The sequence below is a fragment of the Pseudorca crassidens genome, chromosome 19, assembly GCF_039906515.1.
Source record: "Pseudorca crassidens isolate mPseCra1 chromosome 19, mPseCra1.hap1, whole genome shotgun sequence".
Taxonomy (NCBI): Eukaryota; Metazoa; Chordata; class Mammalia; order Artiodactyla; family Delphinidae; genus Pseudorca; species Pseudorca crassidens.
The window spans coordinates 8,261,139-8,284,931 of NC_090314.1; the positions used below are offsets into that span (position 1 = coordinate 8,261,139).

The 23,793-nt window shown below is 45.4% G+C and overlaps 1 protein-coding gene across 6 annotated transcripts; it reads left to right on the plus strand.

The window, feature by feature from the left end:
- Nucleotides 1–1,853: 1,853 nt before the first annotated feature.
- ZNF18 (zinc finger protein 18) lies at nucleotides 1,854–22,856 on the plus strand. Of its 6 annotated transcripts, none has more exons than XM_067716540.1 (7): nucleotides 1,854–1,895; nucleotides 7,664–8,143; nucleotides 9,379–9,565; nucleotides 9,987–10,078; nucleotides 16,160–16,244; nucleotides 16,886–16,993; nucleotides 21,244–22,856. In XM_067716540.1, exons 2-7 carry the CDS (start codon nucleotides 7,757–7,759, stop codon nucleotides 22,008–22,010), a joined length of 1,626 nt encoding a protein of 541 aa, XP_067572641.1. In that variant the 5' UTR covers nucleotides 1,854–1,895; nucleotides 7,664–7,756; the 3' UTR covers nucleotides 22,011–22,856. The 6 variants fall into 6 exon arrangements, with proteins under 6 accessions (XP_067572641.1, XP_067572639.1, XP_067572644.1 ...); XM_067716538.1 differs by having other exon boundaries at nucleotides 1,857–1,895; nucleotides 7,557–8,143; XM_067716541.1 differs by lacking the exon at nucleotides 1,854–1,895 and adding an exon at nucleotides 2,036–2,655 and having other exon boundaries at nucleotides 7,641–8,143.
- Nucleotides 22,857–23,793: the final 937 nt, after the last annotated feature.

Here is a 23,793-nt window from a genome sequence, read left to right on the forward strand (position 1 = left end):
TCTAATTAGGTTCTCTGAGAAGTGGAGCCTGGAAATACAGTTTTTAAGCAAACTTCCAAAATGATACTTTTGGCACTGGTCTGAGGAGAAGCACTACAATACACAGTTAATAATAAATAATTGTCTCAACTCATACTTCAAGAGCCTAACAGACCTAGTTAGTGGCCAAAACTTTTATGGTTAGGAATGATGATCACATATCACAAGGAGAAAGGTGACAGTTTATAAAGAAATTATTAAACTGCCAAGTGTAACTTCCATATCAAGAACCATCTATCAGAATTAGAGTTTTCAACCTGAAGTTCGTGGGTTCCAAGGATGCACTTCAGGGCTCTGTGAACTCCCTGAATCTGCGTGCAAAATTTTGTATATAGATACGTATGTGCACTTTCCTTGTGAAAAGATTTATAGCTTCCATCAGATTCACAGAGGGCTCCGTGGCCCAATTAAAGCTCTCAAATTACTGTTATCTTCCTTGGATGTTGATCAGCTAAAAACTTACATGCTGAAGATAAAAACTCATCATCTTCCCTTTCCAAACCAGCTCACCTCTTGAATTTCTTAGAAGCAAAACACCTTGGTGTTGGAAGTAACACCCTCTGCAAGTGTCTCTCTAAATGTTTCTGACAAATTGTTACCCATGTTCTGCTCAGGAACTCAAAAAAGAGCTTTGTTACACAAGTCACCTTCAGAAACTTCCAGCTGGGTTAAGCTGAAATAGTATTTTTCACTATTTTCGCCGCAGAGTGGGTCTTGCTCAGGTCCTGGGACCTAGAAAAACATGCTGAATGCCTTTCCCACTGGTCAGTTTTTCAGATATGTGAAGACATCATGACCCACCCATCCCCCGCTTCGCCCAAAGCTTTGTTTCTTCAGAGGAGATGTCTCCCATTCCTCCTAACCCTGCGCAGGGTACTTCACTATACTGACAATTCCTTTTTTAAATGCTCTACGGTTTGCCAATTGCCCATGATTGAACATTCATACGATACACACTTAACTCCAGTCTCTCAGATTTGGACCTTTGATACTTACTACTAACACAGCTTTGTCCCACAAGATGACTGTGTGGTCGAGTGCTGGATGGCCTGGAAATGGGCAAGACTGGAAGTTCTGAAACTGGTGAGGGCTTCACCCGTTATCCCAGTTAGAAATGACGGGGAAGGAGGTAGGGGTAGAGAGTGGACAGAGCGGAGGTGTAGACGAGATAGACAGGCGGTAAAATCATAGGACTTGGCCACTGTTGGCACGTGGGAAAGTGAAGAAGCGGAGGGAGGAGGCGAGGAAGACACCACGTTGAAGGGGTGAGGTGAGGGGGGCAGACAGGCGAGAGACAAGGTGGGAAGACAGGCTGGCGCCCCATTGAACTTCAACACTGAAAAGAGGGGAGGTGGAAGGAGAGCTCCCGGGAAATGCAGAGTAGGTGAGAGCTGGAGAAGCGGGAAAGAGCAAGGTCGGGGCAAATCATATGCCCCTGGGAGGCCAAGTGAGGTGAGAACCCCAAGGAGACTCCGGGTAAGAACCTGGGATACGGCCCGAAAGCTTCAGCTCTGGGTGTGGGACTGGCAGAGGGGTCTGGGAAAGTCACGAAAACGACCTCTGCAGCCCTCGCAGTGCTTGGTCCAAGTGCCCGGCCCAGACCCGGGGCTCACTACACATCCAGGTGAGGACTGAGTGACCGCGCGGAACTCGAATGAATGACCCAACCGCCCGCTGCAGGCGACGCACAGTGGCCTCGGCGCCGCGGAGGCGCGGGCGGGGCGGAGCGACCCGGGCGGCCAATCGGAGCCCGCGCCTCCGCCCCGCCCCCGCCCCGCCCCGCCCCGCCAGCCCCAGAGGCGCGCGCAGCCTCCCGTCTCCCGGAAGTGCGCCCAGAGCCGGCGCCGCGGTTCGAGGTGAGCGCACGCGGGCTTGACAGGCCTGGCCGCGGCAGCCCGGGGTCTGGCCTGGCGCCTCCCGCGTCCGCGCCGGACTCGGCCGGAACTCCGGGAGCGGCGGTCGGGCCGGCGGACGCGCGCCCGAGTGCCCGGGAGCGCGCGCGGGGACGCGGCGAGTGCGGGGGAGGGGCGACGGGGCTGTGAGTGGACTCTGGGGTTGTGGAGACCCGGTGCCCCGGACCGGGCCCTGCGTCCCTGAGCCTGTGGGCCCCTCCGGACTCTCCGGCCACGTCTCTGGACTGGGACCGAAAAGGGGCCCCTCCCTCCTGCCTTCCCCCAAAGGCTGGAAGTGAGCCTCGGGAAGAGGGAACCCGGATGGGCTGATGCCCGGAGTCTCTTTCCCGGCGCTGTCGGCGTCGTGGGCGGAGGGTGGAGAACGCAGTGGGCAGCACTGCCCAGCGCCTGGCAGGCCTGGATCCCCCCTGGCCTCCGGGGCGCTAAATGCCTGTAGCTTCTCCTCCCCTCCAGCCCTTTGTGACAGCTCCCAAATCCGCCCCCCAAATTCAAAGGTTTGCAGCTCTCCTCCCCAGAGCACAGGCTTAGAGCCTCCTGGGTTTGAATTTGGCCGCCGCAGTGAGCCTCAGAGGTTGCTGATCTGTACACTGTAATACTCACCTTGCTGGGTAATTGTGAGGATTAGAAACGACTTGAACTGAGCCTAATAAGGAGCTGATGCATAGTGTTAGAGAAAAAGTTACTCAGAGACTCGTTAAAAACGGTAAGGCAGACTATTCAGGGGGGCTACCGTGGGACTTTGTGGTATTGGAGCGAGAGATTGAATACAACAAGGGCAACTGGAAATTTATAGCCAAGGGGTGGGGTGGGCTCAGTGGGTGGAAAATTACTAAGAGGAAACATCTGGGTTAAGGGGGGGACTCTAGCTAAGCCAACTTGACCGGTTTTGTTGAAGGCAGGCCACGGCCATAAGGAATTTGAGCAGATACCAAGGGATGTTGAATTTGATCAAATGTCAAGTCTTGCTGACTCCCTAAACTGGAGTCAGCAAGATTCTTGCTAAACTGGACTGGAAGTGACAAGGACAGAGTCCAAGGGCCAGTCCTAGTCAAAGAGATGACTCAGTCAACTTCAGCTTGACTGAAGTTTGATTAAGGAGACAGTCTTTGTCAATAGTAGGTGCTCTGCAAAGGGTTACTTGTATATGAATGTATAGTAAGTATCCTTACCTAGATGTTCATTTAAAAAATCATTCTAATTTGTTATAGCTTTAATAAGTATAGCAACTATACATTTGGGATATCTTTAAATTTTTTTCATAACAGGAGCAGATTCTCATGAAGTCATTGGGATATCAATCTATAAAGCATCTATCAAGTAATTTAATTATAAGCAAGGCATTACCCCTACCATTATGTGAGAGTATAATTGCTGAAATTAGATTTAAATGTTTTATAATCTATAGTTTTCCCTGAAAGTCAGTTTCCCTGTTATCTAAACTGCTATCTTAATTCGGGAACTAAGTAAATGTGAATAATTCTACTGATAAGTCTCTTGCTATCTGACATCTTGCCACTTGTTATTTGAAACTCAGGATCCAAATAGATCTAGACAGTGAAGGATGTGTGTATATTTATTAAAAATTTTAACAGTTATTTAAAGCTTCTCATTTCTCTCTAAGCAGTGCTTTAGCTGTTTCCTACAAATTTTGATATGTTGTGTTTTCATTGTCATTCAATATGAAAATATATTTTAATTTCCTGTGTGGTTTGTTTTCTTTGGTCATAGGTTATTTACTATTGTTATTTAACAATTTCCATATATTGGGATAGTCTAGGTATCTTACTGTTATTGGTTTCTAGTTATTGATTTCTCTGTGGTCAGAGAATCTATACTTTAAGATTCCAGTGTTTTGAAACTTAATTATACACATGGTCTGTTTTGACGGATGCTTCGTATGCACTTGAAATGAATGTGTATTCTGCAGTTGTTGGTTTATATATATATATAATTATTTTTTTTTTTTTTTTTGCTGTACGTGGTCACTGCTGTGGCCTCTCCCGTTGCAGAGCACAGGCTCGGGACACGCAGGCCCAGTGGCCACGGCCCACAGGCCCAGCCGCTCTGTGGCATGTGGGATCCTCCCAGACTGGGGCACGAACCCGTGTCCCCTGCATCGGCAGGTGGACTCCCAACCACTGCGCCACCAGGGAAGCCCCTGCAGTCGTTGGTTTAAATGTCAATTACATCAACTTGGGTGATAGTGTTGTTCAGATTTTCTATATCCTTACAGGTTTTTTTGGTCTATTTTTTCTATCAATTACTGAGAGAACAGTGTTAAAATCTCCAACTATGATTGAGGATTTGTCCCTTTAGACCTGATATTAGGTGCATACACATTTAGGTTGCTTTGTGTTCTAGATGATTTGACCCATTTATCATAATGAAATGTCCCTCTTTTTCTCTTTGTCATGAAGTCTCTTGGTCACATACTAATATAGCCATACCAGCTTTCATGTGCTTGCTGTTTGCATGGAATGTCTTTTTCCGACCATTTTATTTCCAAACTATCTGTCTTTATACATAAAATGTCTCTTGTAGACAGCATACCGTTGGGTCTTGCTTTTTTAAATTTGACAATCTCAACCTTATAATTCAAGTGTTTAGTCCATTTACATTTAATGTATTTATTGATATGGCTGGGTATTAATCTATCATATTGTCTTTTTTCCATTTGATCTTTCTGATTTTTATTCTTGATCCTTTCCTGTATATTATTGACTGTTTTTTAGTGTTCGTCTATTGGCTTTTAGCTATACCTCTTTGTATAATATTTTTACAGCTAACAGTATGCATCCTTAAATTATCAACATTTAACTTATTGGAATATACTTTAATATTGTACCACTTTATAATTCACATTTCTTATTTCCTGCCCCTCACTTAACACCTTTACATTTCCCATCTGTCACTTCACCTGACACTACTTCTTACTTCTAACTTTCTATTTCTGAATTAGCAGTTCATAAATGTAAAAACAACAGATTAATTCCATTTACCCTCTCCTTTGTGCTATTTTTATATCTTTTACTTCTAGTTGTCTTATGTTCTACTTATACTATTGTCTTCTTTGCCTTAACAGTCAGTTGCCTTTTAAGGAAGTTAGGAGAAATAAAAGCATAGTATCTTAAACTTATTCACCATGTATTTACCATTTCTGGAGATCTTCATTCCTTTCTGTATATATGAGTTTCCCTTAAACTGGAAGAATGTCCTTTAGCATTTCTTGTAGTACAAGTCATTGGTGAAAAATTCTCTTAGCTTATTTATCTGAAAAATGTCTTTAATTCTTTCTTTGAAAGGTGTTTTTGTTGGATGTGGAATTCTGGGTTGATGGTTCATTTTCTAGAATTTGCATTTGTTTCTTTTTATAATTTCTATTTCTCTATAGAAAGTCACTATCTCTTCTGTCATAAAGACTATATTGTTTTTAAGTCCTCAGGCCATCTGAAGTTGGTTTCTCTTTACTGCTTTCCCTTGATTTTGAGTCACATTTTCCTGTTTCTTTACATGTGTAGTAATTTTGGATTGCATCCTGGATATTGTGGATGGCACATTGTAGACCCTAAGGATTCTGTTACCTCCCTCTGAAGAGTGCTGATTTTTATTCTAGCAGGCAGTTCAATTACTGACTGATCAACTTGTGTTGGCTTGGTTTTAGGGCAGATCTTTGGAAAGCCCAAGGTGTTTCCCAAATTCCTTTTTTTTGGCCATGCTGTGTGGCTTGCGGGATCTTAGCTCCCGGATCAGGGGTTGAACCTGGGCCCTTGGCAGTGAAAGCATGGAGTCCTAACCACTGGACTGCCAGGGAATTCCCCAAATTCTTCTAACTGGATCAGAATAGAGCAGTAGACTGGACCTCTTCTGTGGATCTTGTTGAAGCTTGGCTTTAAGTTTTTTAGGGCAGGTTTAGAGTAGGTCTTTCTCTAGAGCATGGTCCTTACTCCTAACATGTGGCCTTTCTGGTATCTCAGGATGCCTTGAGTGTTAATAAGGTCTCTCTCCTCTCAGGGTCAGAAACGCAAATGTCTCTCATCACTGACTGGCCTTTTGTATCCCTCTTTTGCTCCTTTAACCTGGTAGCAACTGCTCTCTGTTGAACCTTGCATAGTTTCACCCTACTGAGTGCAGCCCAGCCCTTGGCCAGAACTCACAGGGGGCCCCCCCGCACAGACTTCCGCCTCCACCCCATAGCTCCCTCCTCCCTGCTGCCGTGTTCTTCCGATCCCAGCCACTTCGGTAGCTCCAAATGCTGATCTCTGCCTCCTCAGTTTAGTGAGACCTCTGGTCTCTGCTTAAGCTCCAGCCTTCTGCACTGGGATTAGGAAATCCTCCCCTGGCAGACAGCTGGGATGATCGTGGCCCTCCTCACAAGCTTTTCTTCTCTCAGGGATTCCATTCTCGCCTTTCCAGTTGGCCAGTGCTTGAAAACAGTGGCCTCTTAGGTTTTCTCCAGTTTTGTCATTGTTTACAGTAGGTGGGCTGCCATGACCGGAAATAGAATTCCTGAATTATTGAGAACATATGTTGCTGTAGCACTCTGGGTGCTGCGTGAATATATGAATGAAATATATGGGTCTCTGCGTAAACAAAAAGTACAGTTAGTGAGGTCCACATGAGAAACATAATATTAGATCGATCCTTTTTACCTTACTCCTTCCTTTTTTGTACCCTTGAAGAAAAATGCTTTCTTTTTTTGTTTGTTTTATTTTTAAATGATGTTGTGATAATAGGGTGGCTTGTTTGGGTGAAGTGGTGGGGGTGAAGACGTTGCTCTTACACCTCAAGGAAAAAGCAGCCATCAAAAGCTACAGTGTTGTACTGATCTCTGATTACGCCAGACACCCAAGTGATTGATGGTTGTGGTTCATTTTATGGAGAAATGATGACCTCTAGCTCCTTCATAATATTTAAAGATAGACCCAATAATCTAATATTAGGATTACATGCAAGAAAGCTAGCTAGAAATAGTGCATGCTCGTTTAAAAATATCTTAATATTAACTTTGCCATTTAATAGTTCTCTTTTCACTGTCTTAGTTGCTGCCTTCTGAATTTTGATACCACTCGCCATAAAAGAGTGATTACTTGCTTCAAGTCTGTAGGAATGTTGTTGAGGTAGTCAGTATTTATTCTAAACCTTCTTTCAGTCCAGTGTTGAAAATTTCAGTGTGACAGGTTTTTCATAAATTCCCAGTTTTCAACATGGCATTCAAAAGAGGTCACTTAGAAATTTCATTGCACCTTTTGGGGAAGAGTTCTCTTCAACCTCATATTTATTTTGGAAGCATCTGATCATTTCAGCCTTAGCCTTCATTCCTAGGGCTTCAAGGTCTTTGTTCAGCTTTATTTTTTGGTCTGCAGACACATGGATGCAGACATTGGAGTGTTTTGCAGAAGAGCTGTTTACTTGGAAACCCACAGTGAGAACGCTTAATGTGGTGCGTTTCATTTTTCTACTTGGTCTGGCCTTTTGAAGACCAAGAGAGAACGTTGTAAAAATGGTCAGGGTGATGATGACAGTCTAGATATGGTAGTAATGGTTTGCTCTGTGGCTTCAAGTTTACCATCTTTCAAAATAGATTAGTGTGTCCATTGATTTCAGAAGATGCACGGTTGCCTCCGAGGCTTCTCAGGCAGGGCGTGTGAATTTGTCCTTTCTGAAAGTGCGTCCCTCTTATCCGCATAGCATCACTGTCACTCCCCCTCCAGTGTCCCTGTGAGAGGCTCTGTGAAGACCTGGTTCTCCCAGGGACAACTCCATCCCAGAAGCACATCACCTAAAAGGACTTGCCAAGCCAGACGATGCCCGTGGAGCTGGGGCAGGCTCCAGTCCTGCCGCCGCCACTAGCCAAGCCCAAGGAGTCCGCGTTCTCTGGACCAGATGACACCCCTCGAGGGGAGCCCTCCAGCTCTGAGATTGCACGCCAGCTTTTCAGGCAGTTTCCTTACCAGGTGATGTCCGGGCCCCACGAAACCCTGAGACAACTTCGGAAGCTCTGTTCCCAGTGGCTGCAGCCAGAGGTTCACACCAAGGAGCAGATCCTAGAGATCCTGACGTTGGAGCAGTTCCTGACCATCCTGCCCGGGGAGATCCAGATGTGGGTGCGGAAGCAGTGTCCAGGCAGCGGGGAGGAAGCAGTGACCCTTGTGGAGAGCTTGAGGGGGGACCCCCAGAAGCTGTGGCAGTGGGTGAGCAGAGAGTTTTGTGATCTCTGACTGAAGCACAGGGCTCCTCTGGGGTCTTAGCAGGGGTGTTGTCTGTTTTTCTGGCACCAAATATGTAGGCTTTTCCACACCAACAACCAATTCGCTGACACTGTCTGGCTTGGCTCAGACCCCAGAGGATAAGGGCTAGTCCCATAAGACTGACCCCATTTCATACCCCATCACAAGCTGCAGGGGCCACCCGTACTTATGACCCACTGGCTACAAATTTGAAGGTTCCCACAACCCCCTCCTCGGGTTTGATCGTTCGCTACAGTGACTCATAGATCTCAAGGAAACACTTTACTCGTATTTTCCGGTTTGTTATAAAGGATATGATTGAGAAACAGCCAAATGGAGGAGATGGGGGTGGCACAGGGCATCTGCTCCCTCATCTGGGCACGCCATCCTCCTGGCACTTGTATGTATTCACCAGCTCACAAGCTCCCTGAACCCCACAGGTTAGGAGTTATTATGGAGGTTTCATTACTTAGGCATGATTGCTTCATCATTGGCCGTTGGTGATTGAAAATCTCCAGCCCCTCTCCCTTCCCCGGAGGTTGAGGGGTGGCGCTGGAAGTTCCAACCCTCTGATCACCTCATTAGTTCCTCTGGGACCGGCCACCATCCTGAAGCCGTCTAGGGGCCACCAAGAGTCACCTCGTCAGCATCAACTCAGGGATGGTTGAAAGGGGCTCCTTCTGAATAGGAGGAGTTGCTCCCGGCACTCCTGTCCTTCAGGAGATTCCAGGGGTTTTAGGAGCACTTGCCAGGAACCTGGGACAAAGCCCAGTTGCACATTTCTTGTTATACTATCTCAGTGTGTCCCCATGCCTCACCTGATTCTAAGACTCCGACTCCCTGAGATTCTCCACACTTTTTATCCATTAGGGATTGAAGCTAAATCTCCCATCCCATTCCATCTTTAGAATGTTTGAGAAGCTGTTCCAAAGATGCCTGCCTTTTAATTGGTGGAGACTGTCCAGTAGAAACACAACATCAGTGGCCTGTCGGAAGGGCTCGCAGGCCATGGCTTCTGGCCTCTCTCAGGACGTTTCCTTCCCTGGTTCCTGCTGGACCAGAAGTAAATGCTCGCTTTTTTCTTTCCCTGCCCCATGTCCCTAAGGACTGCCTTACGATGCGTTCTAGAAGGTTAGCTTTGTATCTTTCAGAAATCCTTACTCTGGATCTTTCAGTAATTAGTACCATGTGGTCTCTAGATCAGCATCCAAGTTCTGGGACAGGAAGTCTTATCACAGAAGGCGGAGCCTGAAAGCTGCCCACTGGGGGAAGCGGAGGCCCATGTTGAAGTGCCTCAGGAGCTGGGGCTTCAGAACTCAGCCTGCCGGTCTGGGGAGCCACTGAGCCACATCGTGAAAGAGGAGTCCGACTCGGAACAAGGACTAGGTGAGGGGCAGGTGGTGTGTGTGGTGCCCTCTTGGAGAAATTGTGGGATTGTGGTCAGTAGGCCTAAGAGTGAATTGAAATGATGTGCCGCTTAGATTGGGGTGTCTCTGGGAAGTTCGGAAGCAGGGTAGACATACAGGAATCACTCTGATTTGGAGATTCAAAGGCTGCAATTTAAACCACTTATGACAGGGCCAGGCCTTTCGGATTTGGGTTCTGGGGAGGGAGGTGGGATGAGACACGGGTGAGGCAGCTGGGAAGGTAGGGGGAGTTGGAGTGGGTTAGGGAGGTAAGCACAAGTCTGAGATCACAGATGGCGGAACAGGCGTTGGTTCTAACGTGTGGAGGTTTGCACCTGTGCCCTCTGGCTAGCGGGTGACAGGACATCGGGATTCTTTAATCTTCCTGTCTCCGCCTTCAGCCCTGGCTGCCTCCCCACTTCCTGCCCGACCCGAGGAAAGGCTCATCAGAGACCAAGACTTTGGAGCCTCCCTTCTCCACACAGCACCTCAGGTGAGCGGGGTTCCCCTGCTTCTCGTACCCCAGAACCTCGCTCCGAGGGTCTGTCAACAGTCCGTGGATTGAAAAGGGAAGCGTTCTCAGAATCGGAGGAGAGAGAAAGCCCTAGCAAGGATGACAGCCATACATGTGGAATGAAACCCGAGTTTCAATATTTCTTTAAAGGCAGAATGTTTCCTAATTGTCATCTTTAATAATAGAATCTGGGCCCTCGAAGAAGTTGCTGTGATGAAGCAATCTTGTCTCCCTTTTTTATTACCTTTGGGTTATGCTGAGAAAAGACTGTTATTTCATTTCCTAGTCTAGGCCTCCACGTTGGGGTCGGTTTGTGATCTCGAATGTTATATCTAACGTGGGGACAGGTTATCCTCTCCCCCACTCACTTGTGGAGGTGTGACTGACAAACTATAGAGTGCACTTATTTAAAGTGTACAATTCGATCAGTTCTTGGACATGGTATATACAGATGTGAAGCCAGAACTGCAGTCAAGATAGTAAACATATCTGTCGCCCCCAAAGGCTTCCTTCTGTAATACCCTCCCTGCTGCTCTTCTACTCTCCCCCAGTCCTGAGGCAACTACTGTTCTGCTTCCTGTCACCATACAGTACTTTGCATTTTCTGGAATTTTACACAAAATGGAACCATGCCACATGTACTTCTTTGTTCTTCATGCCACATGTCTTTGTTCTTCTGCATATCATGTATTTTTCTTGCTTGCTTTTAATAGTTTCTCTCTGATTTAAAAAATTTTGACTATGATGAGCCTTGGGGTCATTTTCTTCATGTTCCTTGTTCTTGGGGTTCACTGAAGTTCTTGGATCTGCTGGATTATAGCTTTCATCAGATTTAGAAAAATTCTGGCCATTATGTCAACTGCTTTTTCTGTCTCCCTGCCTTCTCTGCTTCTTTGGGAACTGTGAGAATAGCACGCATGTGGGACATGTATAATCTTAACATGTGTATATATACATTAGATCTCTTCAAGTTGACCCACAGCTGACTGATGCTCTGTTCTCTCTCTCTTTTTAATCTCTGTCTTTTATTTTGTGTAGTTTCTAGTTTTATGTCTTCAAGCTCATTAATCTTTTCTTCTGCAGTGTTTTATCTGCTTTTAATCCCATCCAGTGTATTTTGCATCTCAGATGTTTTTCATCTCTAGAAGTTTGAATTTGGGCTTTATCATATCTTTCATGTCTGTACTTAACGTGTTCAATCTTTCCTCCAGCTCCTTGAACATATGGAATATGTTTATAATATCTGTATTAATGTCCTTGTCTGCTAATTTATCACCTGTGTCAGTTCTGAGTCAGTTTTGATGGATGGTTTGATCTCCTCATTATGAGATGTTTTTTCCTACTTCCTTGTATGCCCAGTAATCTTTGATTGCATGTCAGGCATGGTGAATTTTACATTGTTGGGGGCTGCATATTTTTGCATTCCTATAAATGTTGTTGAGCTCTGCTCTGGGATGCAGTTAAGTTACTTGGATACAGTTTGTTACATGGCACCAGTGAAGCCTTTAGTCTAGGGCTAATCTTCCTCCTGTACTGAGGTGATACTATACCTTATGCTTCTTGATGGACAACGTTTTCCACTCTGGCTGCTGGAAATATGAAGTGTTTCCAACACTCTGGGGACTGTGCCTTCTGCTTCTTTCGGGGGGGGGGGTCTTTCCTTGACTTGCGGGGGACCCTCTGCAGATCTCCAGAGCTCTCTCTGTGTGCAGCTCCCCTGCTGACAACTCTGTAACCCTCTTGGCCTCCCCAGACCCTGAGCTCCTTCTGCTGCTCTGGAGGCCCTCTCCAGGTGGTAAGTTTGGGCAACTGTAGGGCACACGGGGATCTCTGTTCTGCTCTTCCTAAAGTATATCGTCTGCATATCATTGTTTCATATATCTTGTCCCCGTTTTTGGTTGTTTCAGCAGGGAGGTAAATCCATTCCCTGTTACTCCATCTTGGCTGTAAACACAAGTCTCAAGAACAGGTTTATCTTGATTATGTGGTGAACAACTCTGAAAAGTTGCATTTGATAAAAATCAACGTTTTCTGAAGAACCTAGGGGCAGGACAGGAATAAAGACGCAGATGTAGAGAATGGACTTGAGGACACGGAAAGGGGGAAGGGTAAGCTGTGACAAAGCGAGAGAGTGGCATGGACATATATACACTACCAAACGTAAAATAGCTAGCTAGTGGGAAGCAGCTGCATAGCACAGGGAGATCAGCTCGGTGCTTTGTGACCACCTAGAGGGGTGGGATAGGGAGGGTGGGAGGGAGGGAGACACAAGAGGGAAGAGATATGGGAACATATGTATATGTATAACTGATTCACTTGGTTATAAAGCAGAAACTAACACACCATTGTAAAGCAATTATACTCCAATAAAGATGTAAAAAACAAACACACAAAAATAGATAGCTAGTGGGAAGCAGCCGCATAGCACAGGGAGATCAGCTCAGTGATTTGTGACCACCTAGAGGGGTGGGATAGGGAGGGTGGGAGGGAGGGAGACGCAAGAGGGAGGAGATATGGGAACATATGTATACGTATAGCTGATTCACTTTGTTATACAGCAGAAACTAACACACCATTGTAAAGCAATTATACTCCAATAAAGATGTAAAAAAAAAAAAAGATAGCTAGTGGGAAGCAGCCACATAGCACAGGGAGATCAGCTCGGTGCTGTGTGACCACCTAGAGGGGTGGGATAGGGAGGGTGGGAGGGAGACGCAACAGGGAGGGGATATGGGGATATATGTATACGTATAGCTGATTCACTTTGTTATACAGCAGAAACTAACACACCACTGTAAAGCAATTATACTCCAATAAAGATGTTAAAAAAAATCAACTTTTTCAGGCACCTGTAGATCTTAATCAGAGCATTGTTTCAAACCTTTGGGGAGCTCTTCTTGGGACTTTCCTCGTGGGGTACTTGAGAGTGAAGGTGAGGACACAGGGAAGCCGCTGTAGATGTGTCTGAGCCTCAGCTTTCCAGGCTCAAAAGATTTAGAAACCAGAGTCCGAGCTTTGCAGTTTACCCCGGGCAGAGGGTGGGGAGGGGGCAGGGAAGGGATACAGCTTTTCAGTGACTCAAGGGTGCCCATCTTCCTGCTTTTAAGTACGCAGAAACCGAACTGTTAGGCAGGAGGCTCCTTGGTGAAAAAGATTTGGGTATTCTGCCAAATATCTCAGGTCGACTTGGAGGATTATTATTGCTTCTATAGTAAATACAGAGTATCCCTATGAAAAGCATATACAATTTATTAACATATTTTAACTAGCGGAGTTGAACATTAGCTCTACATTACGTGAGGACATTAACCATGACTTGTTCTGGGTAGCTTGCAGTCAGTATTCCAAATGCTCACCAGCAGCACCATATAAATGTATGTATATAAATATATGTAATGTATAAATTACCTACATATAGCGGATAACTGATTAACAGCTACTCACCCCAAACAAACAAAAATCATCCCTACCCGATCCCAATATCCCTCTCCCAAACTAACAACTATTTGCATCAGAAGGACCTCGATGTTTAATGGAGTCTTTTGTAACTAACTGAAGGGAATGTTTAAATACAGCATAAAGAATCATGTCCTCTGATCTGTTCCCTAAATTAGGAACCTCGAGAACAATGGCAGGGTATGAGGTCCACAGTGGTAGATGCCGTGACTGAGTCAGAGACAGTCTCACAGACTTGGGGTTGCACTGGCGCCGGTTCCTGTGTCTTCAAACCTTGGGAAGGGAACACAGCACAGATGCCTGTGTGCCAGTCAGTTGTGGCAGTGTCCCACAAACCCACAAGATGGTGCTGTTTCCACATGAAACTGAGATGATTTCCCCATCAGATCTCATACTTCCATCCTTCCAGAATAGGAATTTGGACTTTTTTCTCCTCTTATAAAAATGACAGAAAATGAAGATGGCTGCAGTTGGTGTCTTGCCTCTTAAGTAAGGGGCTTCGTATGCATCCCTAGCTCCTGGGCAGTTCCTTGAGTAAATGTGTGGCTTTAATCTGGAGGCACGCCTTTCAGAGACTCCTGAAGCCTCTTTCCTGGGCTTTGAAAGGGCTGATGGTGGCCCTTGGGGGATTTGGTGGCTGTATTCCTTTCTGCCTTGTACTGTGCTGGGTGGCTACTCTCTTGGTGCCCACGGACGAGGCCTGTATCCGGCGAGCCAGGCCTCCAGGCAGATGTTACCACGCTTGGCAGCCCGTCCTTTTCTCTGCCAGTGCCGACGTGAGGGTCTGTGTGTTTTGACCAGGAAGACCGAGGACTCCTCTATTCAGCAGTGTTTGCTCAAGCTGGTTATTTCCAGTAGGCTGTTAAGGTAGCTTCCTTCACAGAAGATTAACAAAGTAAGTTGCTAAAAATTCCTACTTTAAATTTTTAAAAATTAAAATCCATATTTAAAATGTGGTTATAGTTAATAAACATATAGAGTTCACTTTTCACCTTTTCACTTTTTTCACCCTAAGAAATTTAATCCCTCCTTTTCTTTTCTTCTTTTAAAGCTTAGTATCTGCTAGTTAAAGAATTTTTGGCGTCTCCACTCTCTTTCAGCCATTTCCAGTCCCCTTAATGTACTGGGGGCAGAGTTAATGTAGAATGGGGAATGGCCTCCCTGGGTAGTGGGTTGGGTGTGATGGAGGGTGACTTCTCTTCTCATTCTTCTTCTCCTCACTTCTGCCGCCTGTGGCCTGGCTGGCCGTTCATGACAATAATAGATGGTTATCAACTTTGGGGTTTCCGAGAGTGTGCAGGATCCCTGAATTCTCCCTGTGAACCTTGGGAGCCCGATAACCCATAGGCTGCATGTGGTAGTGATAATGAGAATACAGACCGCCTACCAAGCACGTGTTTGCTAAGGGCTTTGTTTCACCCAGACAACTTCTATTGAGCGCCTGCTCCAGCCTGGGCACGGCCTTGGGAACTGAGAGAGAACAGTGGAGGGTCCTTTTCTCATGGTGCGAATGTGCTACAGAGGCAACTGTTCATAAATACGTTCGTGAGTGTGTGTGTGTGTGTGTGTATACATATATATATATAAATATTTAATAAACTGTGGTGAATGCTATGAATGAAAAGTAGTGGGTGCTTTGAAAGTAGCTCACACTTGGTTACTTCTGTTAAACCTCCAGACAGTGTTTTGAGTCTAGTACTATCATTAGGTGAGGACTGAGGCCCAGAAAAGTTTAGTAACTTCCTCTAGATCACGCAGCTGGAAATGGCAGACCTGGGACATGAATCCCAGTGCGTCTGACGCCAGTGACTGTGCTGTTCATCACTCTGCTGTACAAACTGAGTGTCTTAACAGTCAGCCTCCTGGTGGGGAGACTGCCATTTGATTCACAAAAGTTGACCCCAGCTCCATGGCCTTCCCAGCGTTGAGTCTCCAGGCTCAGTTCCATAGGATTAGAAGGGCATGTTTTGGGCGTACTCAAGGGACAGCTTCCCTAGGGAACCCCTCCATTTCCCACTCACTGGAGGAAAACTGATCTGCTGTTGGACCTAAACTCAGAACCGTCGGGAGATTCGAAGTGTGTGTGGCTGCAGCATTTCTGCTCCGAGGCCACAGTCTGTCTCACAGTGAGACTCACAACTCGCCTGATGTCATTCTTTACCCTTCCCACCCCTTCACTGATTTGCACTTGCTTTTCCAACAAATACATTTTAAAATTTCTTTCCTTTCCCTCTTGAGTTTCCAGACTTTAATGAAATATGGGGAATATCGGGCCCCTGCTGCTCAAAGACCTCTCTGATAAGCACTGAGAGAGTTAAGCAAAAGGCAAGTGGAGAAAGGGCTCCTGCCTTCTCTTTCTTCTCCACTCGCAAAAACAGGCAACTTAAAAGAAAATACGGAACTTAAAACCTAAATGTTTTCTAACCACGGCAAGAAACACTGAGGCAGACCCTGTCGATTTCCCATTGAAGCTCCTCCCATGCTTTCTCAGACCATCTGATGGCCAGGATCCTGAGGCCCATTCCTTTCTTCTCAGCCTCCCACAGGCAGGGAAGGAGGGTTCAGAAGCCTTCCCTGGACTCACAGCATTGTGTTTTTCTCTAGGAGCAGTGGAGGCACCTGGATTCCACTCAGAAGGAGCAATACTGGGATCTCATGCTGGAGACTTATGGGAAGATGGTCTCAGGAGGTACGGGCATGGGTCAGCCTGATGGAAGGAGACATCTTCCGTGTGCTTTAGAGACAGCCGCACTGCTTGATGTTCTCTGGGTGAAGGAAGTCCTTAGAGACGTGGCTGGGAACTGCGGAGCTGGAGGTGGTTGAGCTACAGTGACAGCTCCCTGTACTGGACGTGTTCTGTGCGCCTGGCACTGTTGTGGCTCCTCATGTACAGTAACTCCCCTCATCTGTGAAACGGGTGATGGAATTCCCATTTTAAGGTGGTGAAAGTGAGCATCAGATCAAGTCATTTGCTCACTGTTACGTAGCTCGTAGGTGCTGAGTTACGGCGGGGCTCAGCGGTGGCCGACCACGCATGGCCTTTTCTACTAACCACAGTCCCAGCCAACCACGCGTGAGGTCCCAGTCACGACCCTCGCACCAGCCTGCCAGGTGGTCTGACTCCTCCCTCTCAGAATCTTCTTTCTGTGGCCTTCGCCACATATCCTGGGTTTCTCGTGAGTACTGGTGTCTTAGACGCTCCGCACATGCTCAGCGGTCTCCAGAGCTTCCCTAGTTCCCTCTGCGCTCAGGGCCCTCCTTCGAGCAACACGGCTTGCTCCCCAGTGCTCCCACTCATCCAGGCCCACAGGTTATCTCTCTCTGTGCCAGGCATTTCCAATCCCAAGCATGGCCTGACTGATCCAGCCGGGTTTGGGGCAGAGCTGACAGGACCACACCTACACATCAGTGAGAAGATCCCAAGATCCACCTGCATAGGTGAGTGATCCTCTACTGGTCCAGAGCCATTGCTGACCTCCAGTCATCATATTGGAGGTGGTGGGGCAATATCCGTACTTGGTTTCTATTACATTGGTTCTAACCGGCCGTGATCTGGTCAGTCCAGTTTGAGTACCAAGGTGGGTCTCGTCTCTGACTATTGGGCTGTTGACACATATTTAACCATGGAAGAAAGACCCTGCATCCGATCTGTTGCCTCACTCTTGCCTGTTTTGACAGCTTTCTTTCTTAGAATTAGGGTTAGTACAGTTGAGACCAAAACAGATATGGGTTGAATTCTATTATTAAAAAAAGATTATCTAACAGGCCACTATTATCCTTCCTAACAAGAAGGTTCAAAGTAACTAGACTTTTCTTACTCTGGTTATGGTGAATGGTAACTGACCCACCCTCAACAAAATAAACAAGACAAACAGAAAAATATGGTCTAGCTGATCTCCATGCATCTAAGTCTCATTAAACAGAAGCAACATCAAATACTTCATATAAATCACATTATTTTAAGACTGGTATGAAGAAATATGAACTTGTTCTGCTGTAAAACAGTAATTACCCTTTGCATTCTACATTCTTTAAAAACATTGCAGTTATGTAAAATCAACTGTCAAACATTCCTGCACACACACACACACACACTCTCTCTCTCTCTCTCTCTCTCTCTCTCTCTCTCCCTCCCTCAAATCTACAAAAGATCCCAGAACCATGGAGGAATAAAAGGACCAAGGATGGGAACTCTATGACAGGCCATTCTTTCTCCCCAGTAAGATCTGATTAATTGTTTCCTTCGCTAATGTATCAATACCACAGAGAGAGCAAGCATCACATGAGACATACGGTTTTAATTTTAAGCAATATATTTACCATAATACTACTTCACAAGGATTCCTTTGGAGCAGTATTTTTTAAACTGCATTTTGTGACCAGTTAGCAGGTTGTGAAAATATTTTATAGGGTTGCAACCAGCATTTTAAAAAATGAAATGATAATACCGAATAGAAAATATCAAAATATATTTCGATATAAAAGTATTTCTTATCGTGGGTAGCAGACAAAAAAAAAAGTTTGAAAATGCTGCTTTAGAGGTTGTTGCAGTAGGATTTTTGTTTTAATAGACTTTATTTTTTAGAGCAGTTTCAGGTTCACAGCAAAATTGAGAGGAAGGTACAGGGATTGCCCCTGTACTCCCATGTGGTAGGATTTTATTTGTGATACCTTGCTCACTCTATCTCCATATGGCAACATTCTATTTTTTTTCTTTCCCGTCATCTCACCTGCTGACATGGTCCCATTAGATCTTGCCTTGAACCAGACTGTGGAGAGTGTATAAAGCCGGCCTGCCTTGATAAGGGAAAGAGACGCCATTGTAGGTTCTTGAGAGAGGATTTGTGGGGAGAGAGGCTGAGGAAGCAGCCACGTGCAGGACAGCCCGGGAGGGTCCCCTTGGAGGAGGGGAACCCTGTGGGCAGCCGACGCAGGAGTCCAGGTGTGCAGGGACGAGACAGTGATACCAAGACAGGAAAGGACTAGTCCGGTCTCAAAGGTACAAGAGTGAGCAGTCTGCCAAATCTGGACTCAGAGCAGGGGGCGATGTCCCAGGAGAGGGTAGATATGCTATTTTGTTTGACCATATGGAAGAACAGCTCACTGTTAAAGAAGGTCAGCAGGTGAGTAAGCCTCAAAAAGCCTCATACTCATACCTCTAATCAAATTCCCAAAGGATTAAAATTATATATATATATATGTATATATATATATATATATATATATATATATATATATATATATATATATATATATACAGTTGACCCATGTATAGCAAAGGTTTGAACTGTGCAGGAACACTTATGCTCAGATGTTTTTCAATAAATTTGTACACAATCCGCATTTGGTTGAATCCACTGATGCAGAACCTGGATGCTGAGGGCTGACTATAAAGTTACACTCGGAAGTTGACTGCACCAGGGTGGGTGCCCCAAACCCCTCGTTGTTCAAGGGTCAACTATGTTTGGAAAAATGGTTCTTAAGTAGTTATCAGGAAAAATACTGCAAGAACAGTAAAAAGGTTTGAAAGAAGAATGTTTCATCAATGTTGGGTCTGTAAATATTAAGAATATATCATTTTAAAAGGGTAAACTCATTACCACAGTGGGATACTGATATAACAATAGATGCACAGGCCAATGGAACAGAAGACAGAGCCTGGGAACAGAGGCTGGTCTATAAAGGACTTTAATATGTGATGAAAGAAGAAGCAGAACAAATCCACAGGATGAGCAAAATAAGGAAAAAGACTGGGAAGAGGAATTAGCTTAAATTTTATGTATGTCATATACCAAAATAAGTTGGAAACAGATGAAAAAGACATAAAATATGAAAATAAAATAATAATAGAGAAGAAAACGGGTAAATGTTTGACTCATGTCAAGCTGGGGAAGCTTTTTATAAGTATAAAAGCAACGGAAAAGAATCATTAAAAGATTAATAGATTTGACTGTATTTAAAAAGAAAGAGACTACAACTCCTATACATAAAAATAACCCCAAACAAAATTAAAGTAATAACTAAACGGTGAAAAACTCTTTTCACGAACATGACAGATAAGTGATTATTTTTCTTAATATAGAAGGAGTTAATGCAAGCTGATAAGAAAAAAAGTGACTTTCCCAGTTAAAAAAAAAAGTGGACAGCAGTCTTGGAGTATGAAAAATAACTCATAAGTGTGAAAAACTTTAATAACTAAAGAATTAAAATTTATACCAATGAGAAGCCATTTTTCACCAGCCTTAATGGCAGATACTTGAGACACAGTCAGTGCTCAGGTATTGAACACTCGCCTCCTCTCTGCCCAGCCTCTCAGACCCGAGGATGGATGGCAGAGTCGTTGCGGAAATCGATTTGCCAGTAGGTGTCAACAGCCTTAATACCATTCATGCCCACTGACACAGTAATTCTACTTTGAGGAACCTCCTTTAAGATATTGATCAGAAATGTGGGCAGAATTTATGAAGAAAAAGGCTTATCACATATTATTTATAGTAGCAAAATATAACAAACAACTTAATTCCCATAGTAGGAGAACTCTTAAATAAATTATGTTTCCTCTTATGTGTTTATTATGACGTCTCCACAGTGGGCCATTATTCAGCTCTTTAAAATGATATTTATAAAGGCTTCTTTAAAGAAAAGAGAAAGTACCTTTGTCATCTGAGAGGAACATGTTATAAGGCTCTGAATTACCAAGTTCAGGTCTGGTTCTCTAGCAGATTCCAGTCTCTAGCTGATAATTTGAAAGACACTGATATAGGAAAGAGAAAGGCAAGCAGCTTCTTTAGATCTACAGGAATAAAGTAATTTATAAAAGTTGAAGATAAATTCTACCACTAAAATAAAAATCTTTACTACATGCATCATTAAGTAGTAATAAGCAAAAACCCAAGTTATGATGAGAAAAACAAACTTTAACTGTTACGTGACATAATGAAGCACAAGTGAATGCTGGATTCAAGCACAGACTGAGGGGTTCGCTTTTACACAGCAGTCTCACTGTGCATCACAACCACAGTAAAATGACACGTGGTTGCATTTCATGAATTTTGGGGTGACTTGTGAAAGGGAGAATCCATGTGGAATTGATAAGTACCACCATCTACAATTTAAAGGCTACAAAGCCAGAAATAGAACTGTTTATACAGTATGATATCGGTTGTGTCAGAAAAAAGCACATACATACATATGTACATACATACATATGTATAAATTAGATAAGACTGGAAGGAAATGTATACTCATAGTTGTTGCCTCTGGGTGGTATAATTGAGGTTGATTTGGTTTTCTTGTGTATGCTTTTCAAATTGTTTTTAGTGATCATATTTATCTTTTATATATAATTAGATAAAAACCAATACGTTTTTAGAGTAGTACTCTCATATACTAGACTTGTTTTTCCTGGGCTTAAGAAACTTGCTGCTTCTTTGTGGGGGTGGCCACTATGGCCTCTGGGAGCCATCCTCTGCTGTCAGTTGTTCTCCTTGGTTCCAGAGCTGAGTCACAGCCTGGACACACGTGAAGTGAGTGCCAGGTGCTCAGGCTGGACAGTGTTTTTCTTCACTCACCGATGCCCTCTTGGTAAAAAGAATTAATGTTTTGTGATGACCCTCTCTCTGACACATGAGTTGCAAAGCAGGGCAGACCACTGATTGAGCTGCTCCATATCTTCTTTTTCCTCTCAGGGGACAGACAGGAGAATGACAAAGAGAACTTAAACTTGGAGAACTACAGGGACCAGGACCCTCAAGCCTCAGGAGAGCCTCCTCAGACTTCCTTGAGTGGCCTCTTCAGCAAGGATGAGCCGAGATGCTTTGGAGAAGGAGAGAATCTCCCCGAGGCCCAGGAGAACCTTCATGGTGAGGGGACAGGGGCGCAGCTCTCTCCCCGAGAGAGGAATTCCGGGACACAGCTGGGTCAGCATCTGCCACCTCTTCCCGGAGAGCCGTCCATGCCATGGCTGGAGGGGAAGAGAGAGGCCTCCCCACGACGGCAGCCGAGAGCCCCCATGGCCCAGAGACTCCCTACCTGCAGGGAGTGTGGGAAAGCCTTCTACCGGAATTCCCAGCTGGATTTTCACCAAAGAACTCACACTGGAGAGACGTACTTTCAGTGCCCCACCTGCAAAAAAGCCTTTCTGCGGAGTTCAAACTTCGTGAAGCATCAGCGAATCCACACAGGCGAGAAGCCCTGCAAGTGTGATACGTGTGGGAAGGGCTTTAGCGACTTCTCGGGGCTGCGCCACCACGAGAAAATCCACACGGGGGAGAAGCCCTATAAGTGCCCCATCTGTGAGAAGAGTTTTATTCAGAGATCCAACTTTAATAGGCATCAGAGGGTTCACACAGGAGAGAAACCGTATAAGTGCTCCCGCTGTGGGAAAAGTTTCAGCTGGAGCTCAAGCCTTGCCAAACATCAAAGATCCCATTTGGGAAAGAAGCCCTTTCAATAGCCAAGCTCTGTGAGCCCATGTCTGTCTCCTGGTCCATTTAAAAATACTTGGCGGGCTTCCCTGGTTGCGCAGTGGTTAACAATCCGCCTGCCAATGCAGAGGACACGGGTTCAAGCCCTGGTCTGGGAAGATTCCACATGCCGCGGAGCAACTAAGCCCGTGCGCCACAACTACTGAGCCTGCATTCTAGAGCCCGCGTGCCACAACTACTGAAGCCTGTGCACCTAGAGCCCGTGCTCCGCAACAAGAGAAGCCACCGCAATGAGAAGCTCGTGCACCACAATGCAGAGTAGCCCCCGCTCGTCACAACTAGAGAAAGCATGCGTGCAGCAACAAAGACCCAACGTGGCCAAAAATAAATAAATTTATTTAAAAAAATAAAAAACAAACTTGGCTCCATCCGTAGAAATTGCATCTCTTAGAAAATATCCCTGTTGTCTCATTTTTTCATGGATTGGAGAGGAGAGACTGGGACATGGTTTTAGACACGGAGGATATCTTGGCCTCGGGATCGGATTTCACGCAGGTTGACTTTCTTGCTTCTGCATCAGGAGGAAGAAAAGTCTTCACCTTTCAGCTCATCTCTTCTCTTGGACCCCTTGGGGAAAATGTGTCACTTGGAGGTCCCATTTTAGGAGTGGTCTCTGGGAAGGGTTTAACTGGATTAGCCGCAGCTGCTGCTGGGAAGAACCTCACATCTGCCCTTTAGAACTGTGGTCCTAGAGCAGGTCTTCTGTTCCAGAGGGGGGAGCGTAGAGGCCAGTTAGCTCAGTGTGGTCTTTGTCATAAAGGTGCAAAGCTAACTCCAAGCTTCCCTTGTTTTCAATAAACTTGGTGGTCACTCCCTGTCTTGTCTGTGTCTGCAGCGTCCACTGTGTGCTGACTGGAACTCACAGACCCTAAGTGGTGGTTGAGCTCCTAGATCAGCTCGTACAAACCCACCAAGTTTACCAGCCAGCAGAACAGTGATGGAAACTTGCTAGCCTGGTGCCCCGGTGAGAGCTTGGCCAGTGCAGGGCACTCTGGTGTCCTCTTTCCGTGCCCACCTCCCACTTGCTCTGGGGCCTCAAGTTGCCCCTCTTTCTCCTGGCGTCCCCCTTAGGCCATCCATCATTTTTGCCAAAGTGTCCTGGCCTCTAAAATAATCTTCCTTCTCTCATTTTGTCTGTACGTGTTAGGAAGAAATCAATAGTATTGATCCAATTTAAAGTGTATCTAGAGGTTTATTAACACACATATCTAACCTGACCACTTGTCTCCAAAACTGACGTGACCCAGAGTGTCCTGCTCTCGTACCGCGACACCACTTTCCTTCCATCTTGGTCGTCCTCTGCCTGCTCTCACTGTACTGTTCCCAGTGAGGATCAGGAAGCATGATGCTGAGGAGGAGGACAGAGCTATCTCCATGGGAACAGATGAACTGTAGGCAAGAAACTGCAAGTTGTTGGCAAACAATGGGAAGTACATTGCTGGCTGATGTGAGGAGAGACAGCACTTAGGTTGGAATCCCTGGATTCCAGAGGAATTTGTTAACTCTTATAGCATGAAGATGAGGAATAAGGCCCTTCTTTGGGGGATGTGGGAACCACAAGGCAGAAAGCAGGAAAATCATGGTGGAATTGGCATGAGACTCTGTGTTCTCATAGCAGAGGTTTGTAGGAGGGTGGGTTTTTATGTTTTGCATCAGGAGTTCTCAAAGTGCAGTCCCCAGACTTGGAGCATCGGCAATTTCCTAGACTTACTGAATCAGACTCTGAATGGTGGGGGCCAGCAATCTTTGTTT

Bases quoted from the DNA above. Each gene is read 5' to 3' on its own strand.
- ZNF18 (XM_067716540.1), top strand. From the start codon at position 7,757: ATGCCCGTGGAGCTGGGGCAGGCTCCAGTCCTGCCGCCGCCACTAGCC. The intron at 9,566-9,986 runs GTGAGGGGCAGG...CTCCGCCTTCAG, and splicing joins CGACTCGGAACAAGGACTAG to CCCTGGCTGCCTCCCCACTT. The intron at 16,994-21,243 runs GTGAGTGATCCT...TTTTCCTCTCAG, and splicing joins CCCAAGATCCACCTGCATAG to GGGACAGACAGGAGAATGAC.